The sequence below is a fragment of the Aythya fuligula genome, chromosome 4, assembly GCF_009819795.1.
Source record: "Aythya fuligula isolate bAytFul2 chromosome 4, bAytFul2.pri, whole genome shotgun sequence".
Lineage (NCBI taxonomy): Eukaryota > Metazoa > Chordata > Aves > Anseriformes > Anatidae > Aythya > Aythya fuligula.
The window spans coordinates 15,015,341-15,028,298 of NC_045562.1; the positions used below are offsets into that span (position 1 = coordinate 15,015,341).

Here is a 12,958-nt window from a genome sequence, read left to right on the forward strand (position 1 = left end):
ATCAGTTCACAGGTGATCTCAGCCCACCCAGCTCACACCCAGAGCTTTCAGCAGCTGCAACAAATAAATCATTTTCCCAGGCACTAATCCTACACCCCGGCTGGGAAGCAGCTGACTGGGTGAGTCCTGCAATGCCTGGTCTGCTGTATGTTCACAGAGTACTTTCCACACTGACAAAATCAGAAAAATCCCAGACAATGCACAGCTTTTGGTGCTAGGTTATTGAAAGGAAAGAACTTGGAGCTGTCTAAACCAAGACTGCCAGATAAGAGATGTTACAGCAGCGTGTAAGGGAAAAAGGATTGGAGACCTGCATCCTGTTCAAGCACCATCATGGCATCAGCAAGATGTCCCTTATGAAGAAGTTAGCTCAGTGCTAACTTCAGTGCCCTGCAGCTGCCACAGCCCAGGCTTCTCCCTGGAAAACTGCCAGGGCTCTCCATGTGTGCTCCGCAAGAGTTGTATGCCCAAGATAGCTCCATAAAACTCCGCTCCCTTGTCCCAGGGAGCCTTTGTGATTCCTTGGGTCTCCCAGGGATGCCTGGCAGTCAAATGTTTCCTCAAAGCCATCTTCATGTGCTGCTGCGACCAGGGGATGAGTGTGGCATGCCACTGGGATGTCCTGTCAGTCACAGCTGGTGCAACACATGATTTTTTCAGTTCCTCCCTATTTCCATCGCGTGGGTCCCCGGAGATGTAAAGCTCCTTGTGTAGGGCAGCGTGGGGATTGTGGCTGCGCAGGCAGACCTCAGACGTGCTGCCTGCAAGTAACCTACCTGAACACCCTCATCCCAAATGAACAACCTGGGCTGAAACAGAGGCACCCTCTGTCCAGCTACGACTATCTGTGGACCATCTGGATGGCTGCAGCTGGTGTGTGAGCAATATCAAATGTCTCCTACATGCTTCTGATGCAAAAAAACCACAGAGGTCAGTGCTTATTGAAGGGGGACCTTCGTGAGCAGTGCCTGAATGCCAGGAGGGCTGCACGGGGCTGAGCGCATCACAGTGTCGTGGGATGGTGTTGCCTGCCAGATAATGAGAAAAACCCATGTAAAAAGATTATGGGATTCAGGCAGCGTAACGCCTCCATGAGTTGTAATCCGGGAAGCAGGAGCTCTCGCTGCTGGGCACTGGGCTATAAATAAACACCTGGCTAAAAAAGGGCTCAGGGAAATCCATAAACACAGCTCTCACCCGAGCAACTGCTTCTGGCACAAAGCTGCTGCCTGACAGACGGTTCATTTTCTTCATGGTTTTATGGGTTTCCCAGCCTCTCCCACACACTGTGGCTCGTGGTGGATAATCCTGCAGCCCACTAAGGTGGGCACTGCAAGGGGATGCAGAAGGGTCTCCCCTTTTCACAGCAAAGCCTGCTGAAACATTGGCTGAGGGTTTCTGTAGTGGTTTACCACTTGTATACCAGTTGCTCCCTGCTGCACCTGGAGCGCAGCTTTGTGAATTGGGACGTGCTGGTGAGCACTGCTGCATGGCACGGGGCAGCCCCACACGTGTGAGGGGAAGGCAGCCCCATGGCACGATCAGATCCCGAACACCACGCACTCATAGCTTGTCTGTGTAATGCTGAGGGCAGCATGTCCTTGGCTGGGCCGTGGCAGAGCAGAATGAAGCCCATGGCTGCAACTGGCAGATGCAAAACACCGAGCCAGCACTGAGCTGGCGGGCAGGAGGAGTGCAAAATTCACAGGGACTCAGCAACAAATTTCAGACTCCTTGTGGGGAACAAAGCAGCAAGGGAAGCCTTCATTGTGACTGCCTTGGTGTGTGGCACGATGGTAACTATTGCACTGCTGGGGGCTGTTCAGACGAAAGCTGTTGGCTTGCGTGGAAGCAATGCAAACCACCTTGTCCTAAAGTGCTCATCCTGACACTGCACCACACTGGACAGGGTGGCTGCAGGCACTGAGGGCAGAAGCTCTCGCCGGTTTTCCAGTCTAGGATAGTTTTATTCTGGGGACTCAATATTCCTCCTGGTGAAACAGTTCAGGTGCCTTCTCAGGCAGAGACAGGACCAAATTTGAGGTTTCTACAGCATTTCCACTATTCACCTATTCACTGTTCTACAATATATGTGGCATGGGCCTTGCCAAACCCGTGATTTCAATCCTAACAGCTTTGGGTGCTTTACTAAAAACCTACAGAGCAATTCAGCCCTCACCAAATGCCTGAGGCCAGGCAGTGATGGGGCAGGAGCAGCCCCAGGGGGATGCTGCAGGAAGAGGGGCCACAGAGGTAACGCTCGAGCACTGTCTCTGCCTGGGAGCTGCTGCTGCTTTGGGGCTGGGGGGCTGCATGCAGAAATCAGGGGGCTGAAGGAGGGAATAGAGCAAGACTAGCAACAACATGTGTTTAAGCAGGGGGTTAATTTGTTTGTGCTCATTACCCCAATAGCCCTATGCTTGCCCAGCAGACTGGCCACATCCCCACTGCGTAGATCACCCGGCAACGTGCCAGCAATGCCCTGTAAGCTGCTTTAGCCTGAAACCATTGCAGAAGTTAACTTAACCTGGGCAAAGCACTTTCTATGAAAGCAGCAGGTGATACCTTTTAGCTGGTTTTACATTTTTGTGGATGGGGAAGAAGCAGGCGATGCCCCAGTCCCTAGAAAGGAGCCCATCAGACCTGTTTCCCATCACTGCCTAGGACCAAGCACCTGGCACCAGCAAGGTGACCCCCATCATGGGTTTTGGGATGGGAGGGGGCACATCCCTGTTCCTAGACCTGTTCTCAATCCATTTGCCTAATCCCAGTTTCAATTCAGGCTCCTGGGGCATGGGGCCTGGGTCAGAGAGGCTCCCTGTGCTCTGACACCAACATCCTGGGGAGTCCCTACATCACGACTCTTCCCCAAACAAACAAAACTTATTTGTAGCTGGCTTCCTTCTTCTGTTACTACCTAGTGTGTATTTACCTTCCCTCCCCTCTCTGTTTTATTAATAGGAACATGCTGACTCCTGCAGGGAATGATCATCTGGGTAAGTGCAAATTAAAAAAGCCCAGACTCTGTATGAAGTATCTGTGAACCTCTTTGAAGGCTGTGTGAAATTCAGATAGTCTGCTTTGCTGGTCCAACAGTATCTCCTGAGAAGTGGTGCTCCTGAGAGAAAACTAAAGTCCCAGCTTCAGATGGAGATGGTCTCTCCACCCTTATTTGTGAACAACAGTTACATTTTACCCTCTCAAGAGATTCAGTAAATTATCTCAAGAGAGTATTTCTGTAATTAAAACACACTTTTAGAGACGTAAGTTCTAAAACCCTTTGTGGTTTGTGAAGACTGGCACCACGTTTCTTTACGTGTGTATTGGAGGGTCCCTTTGTGAGCATCCCCTCCATCAGGGACCTGCCAAACACTTTGCCTTGGCAGTAGTGGTGATGACAACGGCGATCCAGGAATCTTGATTCAATCAAACCAAATGGAGTACGTAACAACAAATAAATACATACAAAAAATCCACAACTCTCCCATAAATGCATAAAGTTACTTTATTTTCAGTATACATTTAATTTTGAAAAATATAAATGCTAAAATATCTCATCATCTTCATCTTTTGATTCCATAAAAGTCACAATAGAAAGCTTCATAAAACTGTAAAATACTATAATGTTATAAGGAATTTCATGTTTTATATTACTGGAAAAAAATCATTTTAATATATTGAAATGTTTTCTGCTTTTTTCCTTTTTGTTCCACCATCTTGATCCACTTCATTTTAAACTAAGTTTTTATTCTTTCCTCCAAAGCAAATACAGACTTAAGAGAATTAAAAATAATAAAAGTATCTGAAAGTGCATGTCGATTCCAAGGAAAAAAAAAAGTAATGAGTACAAATATGTGTCGACCATGACGACAAATAATTAGTGGCTACAGAGGCAGACAATCACCGTTTTTATGGGGCTGGGACAAAGCTATCTGCAGTTTGGTTTTGCTGGGTGATTCCAGGATATCAGCCCTGAGTTGGTACCTGGTTTTGTAGGACTTCTATGAGAAATTGGTTTGGGAAGCTCATTTCTTTATGGACTCTTCTGTAAGAGGAGCCTTTCCAGAAGCCGGCGGTGCTCACCCAGGCTTTTCTCTCCAAACACCCAATTCTGAACCAAAATTAGTTTTAGTTTTATAGGCACAAGGCCTACAAAGTGCAGTAAAATTCTCCTTGTGGTGATGTCAGCCCATCAAATGCTATTAGATGGCTGCTCTTCATTACCTTCCATCTCTTGGTGCCAGCAGAGCTCTTGCTTGCTGTCTCTGTGGTTTGTTTATTTTTTCTAAAGGAAAAAACAACAAAGGACACACAGCCTTCAATGAAGTGCTGTTGTCAGGAAGCAGGAAATGAAAACTTTCCCACTCCTGTTGGAAAGTTTTACATGGAAAACTACAGAAATCTTTGTCCCATCCCTTGAACATTGCTACCCTCTGTACGACAGCTCAGTCTGGAGAAAATAAAAAGTAAAAAAAAGAGAGAGAAAAAGATCTAGATCAGCAGTCAATACATTTCAAGTACATTTAACATGGTTCAAAAGTGGAAGACCTCATTTTTGTGGAGACAAATCACCAGGTAATAGCAGATGAAAAGATATGCATTGTGTGTGTGCGTATATGCATGTGTGCAGTATGCTGCCTTTTGAGCATACCGTAGGCAGGGGGTGGTGTTCTGTCAGTGCTCTCTCAAGGAAATCTTTCTATTATTATTCTATTTTGATCTTTCCTTATTTGGATTTCTACAAATAAAACGTTTGGGCAAAACATAAAAACTCACATGTACTCCGTACATGACGCTTGAGTCTGTTTCCCCTTTGGTAGTCAGTGACTTCTGTTCACCAAGGAATGAAAACCATTTTCTACACGTTTAAGTTAGCATTGCACTTCCCACGTTATCTGTCCTCCAGCTAATCCTAGCAGGCAGCAGAAGGGATCACAAAGTGGCTGCTTTTATGGCCACTTCGGATGTCTCCTCAACCTTTCTGAAGCAGGTTTGGGCTAGATTTGCTGACCTCTCAGGGCAACAAAGAAGAGCGGCTGCTCTCCCTTCCTCTTGCACTGCTTTCTTACAGTAAACAAAAAATTTAGGTGAGCAGAGATTTAGATTCCTTGATAACAAACTGGGGAATGTACATAGGTGTGTGCACGTGCGCGTGCTGTGCCAACTCCTCTGCAACTCCATCGGTTTTGTGCAGCAAAGAGCATTTGCACAAGGTCAGGCTAACAGCTATTATGGTCTGTATCAATGCATCATTTAACCAGATCTGGGAAAGAAAAGCACAGCCCTATTCTGCAGGTCTGATCGGGGATCTGGCTGTTACTAGTTTGTAGATACTAAAATTTGGCATTTAAGGTCTGTCAGCACCACGATACAATTTTGTTTCCTTAATCAGCACGGACTTTGGTTTCTTTACAACAGGTATGGAGGCCATTAAGTGCTACTTTTATATTTAGTATTTTTACTACATTAGAAATAAAAGAAACAAAACTACGTTAGGCATTACAAAGCAGTTTCTGCAAGTGCATTTTTTTAATGCTTGATGGTGGGGGCTCTTACGGAAACTCTCCGCCTTCCCCCCGATGATGGGAAGCTGCTCCCCTTCCTGCTTAATCCCCAAATGTGCCGCATGCAGGGAGCGGCGAGTACCAGCGAGGGCCTGCCAGGCTGCTGCCTTCTGGGCGTGGGGACCCCTGATCTCATACCTGCTGCAAGCAAGGGCACTTCTTGCATGCAAGCAATGTGCCCATCCTCGGGGGGACAGGGGATTTTTACCCCTTAGGAATTAGCCCTTATAGCTGGGCTTTTTTTTTTTTTCTTTTCTTACTTATTTATTAATTAAATAAACCCTTTCCAGCACATCCCATGTAATCTTCACACTTAAAATACCACTGGTGAAGCCGTTTCCCAAATGCATGTTTATATTCATACACAAGTTCGTTGTGTACACGCTACAGAGAAAGTTACCTGACGCAAGGGGATGCTTGCTTGGTTTAAAACCAAAAGCCTGCATGTAACTGTGCCCGGCCAGTTTGTTAGTGGTTCGTCACCGTGTATGGATGGATCAATCTACCTAGGGGAATGCTGAGCAGTCAAGCTTGAGGGTAAATTCTCTACATGATGGTCAATAGATTTGGGGTGCTGCCAATCCACAAGGAGGATGTAGATCTTCGTAAGCCTCCTGAATATGGGTGTGGGGATAAATATCCCCAGAAGTTACCTTCAGCTTTCTCCTAAGTTGCTCCATCATCGTGTCTAAACTGCACGCAGGGTGTTTTCATTTGCACACATAGACACACGTGCACACACAGATGTTTTAAATGAAATAATTCTAACAATACTGCACAGGAAATCAACAAAATGAATACAATCAGCATCTGTCCACTGACACTGTTAACCGGTCAGTATTTTACTCACCACCATTAAACTTAAGAGTCTTCCTAGATCACAAGATATTTGAGTTACATCCTGTCTCCTTCATAGTAAAGTTAGATTATTTATTAAAAAATAAAATAACCCTAAGTAAAACAGATGCTTCAGAGTAGAAGGTGTTAATAAAACTGATCCAGCCCTATGCCATGTCCTGGAGATTGTGTATTTTTTTTTCCTTTTTTTGTAAAAATCACATTATATATGGTACAATACATTTTTACAGAAAGCCTGGCATCTAGAAATAAGAGGTAGAACTACTCAAAACTATATGTTTCCTGCTGCAGGAAAAATTCATTTTTCTTTACAGTAATTAAAAAAAGGTTAAAAAAAATTGACAAAAAAAAGTCATAGGTTAGGCCCCCATAATTTAAACAAAATAATCTAGGAAAATAACACTCTTCAATGTACCTGACGGATTAAGTCCATTAAAGTGTTCTTTAAAAAAAAAAATTGCATAGGAAAGGGACATTTCAAAACACATGCTACAACGATGGCAATAGTTTGTCTGTGCTGGGAGTGAAGTACCTTTTAGTTTTCCTTCTTGTGTTACTACAAGTACAGGCTTTAAGAGCAAGTTAGTATTAGCAGCACTTTCCAGCATCTTAGAGCAGTGTAATAAAGACATTGAATTAGCCTGGAGGTCAGTTTTGTTCTGCCAGACAACAAAGAAACAAACGAACACTGATTCACAACTAAAGTAATGCCAGTTCCTCTGACATTTCACAAAGGTATTATATTATATCCTTAATAATTCTGCCCTCTGCTTGAAAATGAGAGAGATGCGTGCGTGTGACAGAGAAGGCAAAAACAAGTCTTGGTCAGAGTGGAAAAACTGGGTGAGGAGGAATAAAAGGAAATCTGCAGGGTGGAAAGGCGGAGGGGGAAGCGCAGGATGTCTTGTCTACCTATGCGGGTGGGAAGCAGAGAGCATTTTAATATTTGGCTAGTGACAAAATAAATTCCATATAAGATTTAACAGACAGACAAATTACAAAGTAGTTTCTGTTCCCTTGCTCCTCCAGAAATAACCATTGTCTTCAGGCTCAAGTTCTATTCTAATTTGAGGCACAACTTTTACTGGAGTTCGTGGAGGGCTGCGAAGAAAAAGAAAGAAAGGTAAGCACATGGACTAGTTTTTTGCTTTTTAGTGATTCTTAATGCATTCTACAGTGCTCAGCTACCTCCTCTTGGAAAAAATACACCTTCTGAGGGATCAACTCCAAGAGAAAGATGGCATTTTATAAGCAAGACAGAGTGGCAACTAGCATACACTGGGAAAGCTGCTGATCCTGGTTCTGACTGGACAAGGCACACAGTGTCACATCTGGAAGTGGAACAAATGCCCAACTCCCAGTACCAAGGATCAGGTTCCTTTCATTAGCACACACAAGTACAATATAGCTGTCTGAAATTGACAGCATACAGATATCAGATAAATAGGCAGTGGTGATATACAGCTGTCCTATGTACCTTTACTCTTCATTAGGCCTGTGCATCACGTAAAATTATTTTAATGAATTGGGCCAAACACTACTTCTGTTGGGGGGTTAAAACCTCTGATTTTATTGACTGAGGAGCTCCAAATATCTAGCAGTTGTGCTTCACACAACTTGTGGCAAAAATCATGAACTGCCTGTATGAATTTTCATATACTGAAGTTTAAACAATCCCAATTCATTTAATTTTTCCCCTGTAGACATGTTTTCTAGACTTCTCACAGTTGTTCCACAACTTTTTTTCTGGTTTAGTCACCAAAACAGGCATTGGTACCGCAGTTGGGCTTGAAGCAAGGTCAGTGGTGCACTTATGTCTCCTGCAGACTCTCCACTGTCTCCACACAGTAAGGCCATGCTTGTAATAAACTTAGGATGTGGAAACTGTATGTTATGAACTCTCAAAGTGCTTTTTAAGAGTTTCCTATAGGGGGATGGGAGCTTTGCCTTATTTAATTTCAGTACGCTTGAGCATAGCTGAGATGTTTTTGAGGAAATATTATAAACTGCATTTTAAGGCTGCTTACCTTGGCATGGTGTGTGACTGAAAAAAAGGAATTTTATCAGCACGACGTATGGCGTTCAAGGAATGTTGGTGATTTTTCTCCTGTCAGGGAGGAAAGAAAGAAAATCGTTTTTTGTCATTGTATGCAGCATTTATATTTTCTTAAGCCCAGCCTCAGTTTGTCCAGTAAACTCTCATGTATTTTGCAGTGCTTTTTACTGCTGACTTCCTGCCATATAAATTTCACAGCTTCTAAATAAAAATAAAAAAAAATAAGTCTCTCCTCCAAGATACAAGCCCTTGAACTGCCAACACAGCCAAGAGGCTCACTTCCAAAGACTGCCTTGCGAGCTGCATTCAGCAGCATGCCTTTGCACATGCAGACACACAACTACATAGGCAGTTGTACAATCACGAGCAGTCACCCATCTGCCACACAAGAGGCAGCTGTGTCACTCTGAAAAAACAGACTGCAGGAAAACCTGCTTTGTATTTACCAGGCCTGCACTGTAGCCTGGTGAAGGGTTTCTGGCTGGGGTGTGCTTCCCCACAGAGCCAGCCTCAGCCCAGGACAGGCAGGAGAGTTTCCGTGCCCTCTGCAGTGCTCGGAGCAGCCTAACAAAAAAAGAGGTTGGGAATCCCTCAAGCAGGGCCTGGGTGCGCAATGCCGAGTTGGGAAATTCCCAGATTCCATCTCAGGAAAATTACTCCGTTTCTTGGCCTCGTTTCAGCACCTTTACATCTTGATACTTACCTTTCATCTACGTCTTTAGTTACCCTGCGCTCCTCACTGTGGCATCCAAACTCCTTGCGAGAAAATAGGTGGCTTGTTGCCTGCAATCACTTTCCTTTCCTGACCAGCGTGGTGAAGTGTACTCTTTTTTAATAATAATCCTATTCTTGCTATTGCTGAAGGGAAGCTAAGGAGTAAAAAATGAATTTCGTGTTTGGATTGAGAAACAGTTGGAATCCACTTCTCTGCCTTAGTGGTTGAAGGGTAAATTAAGTGTTTGTCAAGCACTCTGAACATGCAAAATATGCTCAAGTACTGAATGTTATTAGTAGTATTAGTAATATTCTTTGAGTCTCAGAGCACAGTTATATTCTAGGGTGATACCATGGTGTTGATGGATTCCAGCTACTTTTTCTAGTACAAGGGCCTGAATTTATTTTTTTGCATTGTTTCTAAATAAAACCCAGCAAATCGATTTCCCAATCATTAAAATATACAAATACATAAACTAACTGCTGCTCGGCACACGGGTGTGTTACCCTTTATTGTCTCAAAGGGCATTCCAACGAACAGGTTTGTGGCAGAAGTATTAACTCTTCCTGAATTATTTCAGCCTTAATGATGCTGAAAACATCATTAAGTGTACCTGATCGTAAGATCCCGTGTAACAACATTTAGGATGTAATTTGGTTTTAGCGCACCAAGGCATTTACACAGAAAAAAGAGGAGGATCTGTTTGGTTCAAGGTTGTTCTCTGTCCTTTTCTTTTACTTGTCAGTAAAACGCCAAGAATATGAAAATAGTAAAGGAATCATCTTTCTCTTTGGCTTCATTTTAGAATGTTAATCTCTAAGTGTTCTTTATCTAAAACCACAATTCACTGCTTGGGATTGCCAAACGCCACCAAAACCGAAGGTAGTTAGGTACCAACTCCTAAACACAAATGGTAATTAAGGGATCTACAGACCTGTGTTTCTAGGTCTTATTCCTAGAAATCTTATCACCAGCACTGATATATGACTATCATTCTTGTTTCTCCACTCCTACCTCATGACAAAACAGCATATTTATCTCAAGATTGAACCCATTGCTTGCAGTATTTTCAGAGGTCAGTGCAAAGGCAAAAAAGCTGAAGTCGGTTGTTATTTCCGATTCCTCACTTAAAGGACTAAAATATGAGAAGTGAAAATGAAAATGAAGACTATAATAATCAACCATGGATACTAAGGCAGGTAATTAAATAGAAGCAATAGCACAAAAGCAAATCACCGAAGAAGGGAAATACGTTAATGGCCGGCCACGTGATCACTGCCTTGTCTGCTTAACGCATAATGCAGATCAAGGACTCGCTTAATTATTCTTTTAAAGTGCTGAGTTTTGCAATTGCTTGGAACCTAAGGAAATAAACTGTAATGAGACAGCGATGCAGTTTAGACATGCTGCAAATCCAGAACACTAGGCTCAGAGAAAAAATAAATGCAAACCATCAGCAAAGGTAACACAAAATGGCAAAGGTCGGAAATGGACTGAGTGGATGGGGGAGTTAAAGAGAGGAGAGAGGAAGTTACCAAGAGACGTGTTAGTAGCTGGACAACAGCACTTAAGCTAGAGGCACCAGAAGGAACAACATAACATTTTGTAAAGAACAAAGAACACAGAAAAACAAAGCCAAAACCAGAGGCCTGGAAATTCAGAAAGAAAAAAAAAATACTTTGGAAGTAATAGAAAAGGTTTTTGGTTGGTTGTTTTTTTAATTCTCTGTATTTTTTCATACTGCAAGTCAGAGTCACGCAGGCATGCAAGAGGTTAGTTCTACTCACTGTCGGCAGGTTTGCTATCACTTAGGAAAGGTTCCTGCTCCATGATGTCCATTGGTATTTTAATACTTGGGACTTTTTCTGTGTAGGGGCAGTCAGACTGTGAAAGAAACGTGTAAAAGGTCTTAGAAAATTTCCACTGCTCTCTTACTGTCTCCCACAAATTAAAATTATCCTTCATATTGTTTCTGTAGGAATGAGAAAGGAGGAAAAACGGGGGAAAAAAAGGAATTCTCCAGCCAAGTGATCTGCTCGTTTTCACTGGCTCCCTATTCCACCCCATTTTCCCTCTTCCTTCAAACTATGGACATAAAACAGACAGAGTAATGTTATCTAAGTGTTATCTTCCCCTTTCCCCACCTCACCAGCTCCTTTGCAACCAGTTTGTAAGAAAACCATCCAACACAGGCTGGAGTTGGCTGCAGGAAATACAGATTAAAATGCATTTCTAGGCAGAAATGACAGGGCACCGGCTTCTGTGAAATCTCATCATAGAGTTTTATCTTGCTGTGATTTCTGTAAATTACAGCCGGACTTTCTGTAATTTTTTTCCATTCCAAACTGCTCTCTCAGGAAGAGTGCCAGACAGGATATGGCAGAGGTTCCTTAAGCTGTGTTGTTTCAAATCCTCTTTACTTAAGTCAAGTCAGACCCAGTCTCAGTTACACCTGTATTTACAGTAAGATTTCTTTATCAGATCCAGGGTCCTTTTAAAAATTCACATAATCCCAGCCACACAGGAGATAGGGCAAACCGGTCAAGTTACAAGCACAGAAAAAATGGTGCACATTAGCCAGTTGTTCTCCAGGACACCCTTCTGCTAAATTTAGCAAGGTTTTGCTCAAACCATCAGCACACCATAACCACGGGGTCCCCTGGAGTTCCATGATTATGCCCCACTGCCTTCAATAATGCACCTGCTTGTGCTTAGAAGGTACTCTGAATTACTGGGCTGGTTTGGTTTGTTTTTTAAATAATGTCTCGTAACCAAAGAGAGGCTGATACTGCTTAACTTGGCAAAGAAATAAAGGTGATACATGCCAGAAATGTTAACATATCTCTGTTCCTGGAGAGAACCAGACAGAGCACGGAGCGTAACACTGCACTGGAGGAAGGAAGACCTAAAGTCAGGGCGGGAGAACATTACAGAAGCCAGAGAATCTCTAAGCTTTCTCCCTGGATTATTATTATTTTTTTTTTTTAATGCTACAGACATCCAGTGCAATATTGTATAATTAGTAGGAAAATGTTTCCTCACAAGTGTGGTTTGTTTTTTTTGTTTGTTTGTTTCTAAACAGCCTAGGGATAAGCATAGCTCAAATAAAGAAAAGATTCAGCAGAAGACCCACAGAGGCAATAAAGCCATCCCAAATCCCCATCCATTTGGAGCTGTGCTGTAAATGAGCATAAGAGCTAGGTCATCTTTCCAGCATATCACTGGGTTGGTATAGTTACAGTTTGGTACATGTTTTTGATATAGAAGACCTGTAGAAAGACAGTGCTGGTGCTTGGAGTCTGCTTTATACTTGACTGTGTAAAATGAGCAAAGAGACAAAGAAAGTGCCTGTGGTTGGCAAAAATGCCCCAAAGGAGAGAAGAGGCTATTACACATCATTTTTGGCTCTTAAATTAAATTTACCATCCCAATGTAAAAAAAAAAATAAAATAAAAAATTGCTGGCCCTTCTTAGGTCATGCATTTTGGACATAAAATCTGAGAGAAAACCAAGGCGCTCAACTTTCCATTACGTACAAGCTTAGGCAAATGCAGCAATTAGTCTCACTAATTTATACTTCGTAAAAACAAGTTGGAGGGAGCACGATGAGATTACTGAAAAACTTTCTTTGCAGCTCTTTTTTCACTGCCCCTGACTGCTAGAAAACCCCCAGTGAGATCTTTAACAGTGAGTCCTAACTCAGGCTAAGAGAGTGGTCTCCATTAATGCCAGGTTTTGCTGTATTCATTTACCTAACACCACTTG

The 12,958-nt window shown here is 43.0% G+C and overlaps 1 protein-coding gene across 5 annotated transcripts in view; it reads right to left on the bottom strand.

Annotated features, from left to right (window-relative positions):
- Window positions 1-7,460: 7,460 nt before the first annotated feature.
- Window positions 7,461-12,958, bottom strand: part of SLC4A4 (solute carrier family 4 member 4) — a 230,640-nt gene continuing 225,142 nt past the window's right edge. For all 5 annotated transcript variants that reach the window (XM_032186495.1, XM_032186498.1, XM_032186494.1 and 2 more), the window contains exons 24-26: window positions 10,981-11,077; window positions 8,450-8,529; window positions 7,461-7,523 (exon numbers count right to left, since the gene is read on the bottom strand). In XM_032186495.1, the coding sequence (XP_032042386.1) occupies window positions 8,486-8,529; window positions 10,981-11,077 (141 nt within the window). In that variant the 3' untranslated portion in view covers window positions 7,461-7,523; window positions 8,450-8,485. The remainder of the gene's footprint in view (window positions 7,524-8,449; window positions 8,530-10,980; window positions 11,078-12,958) is intronic.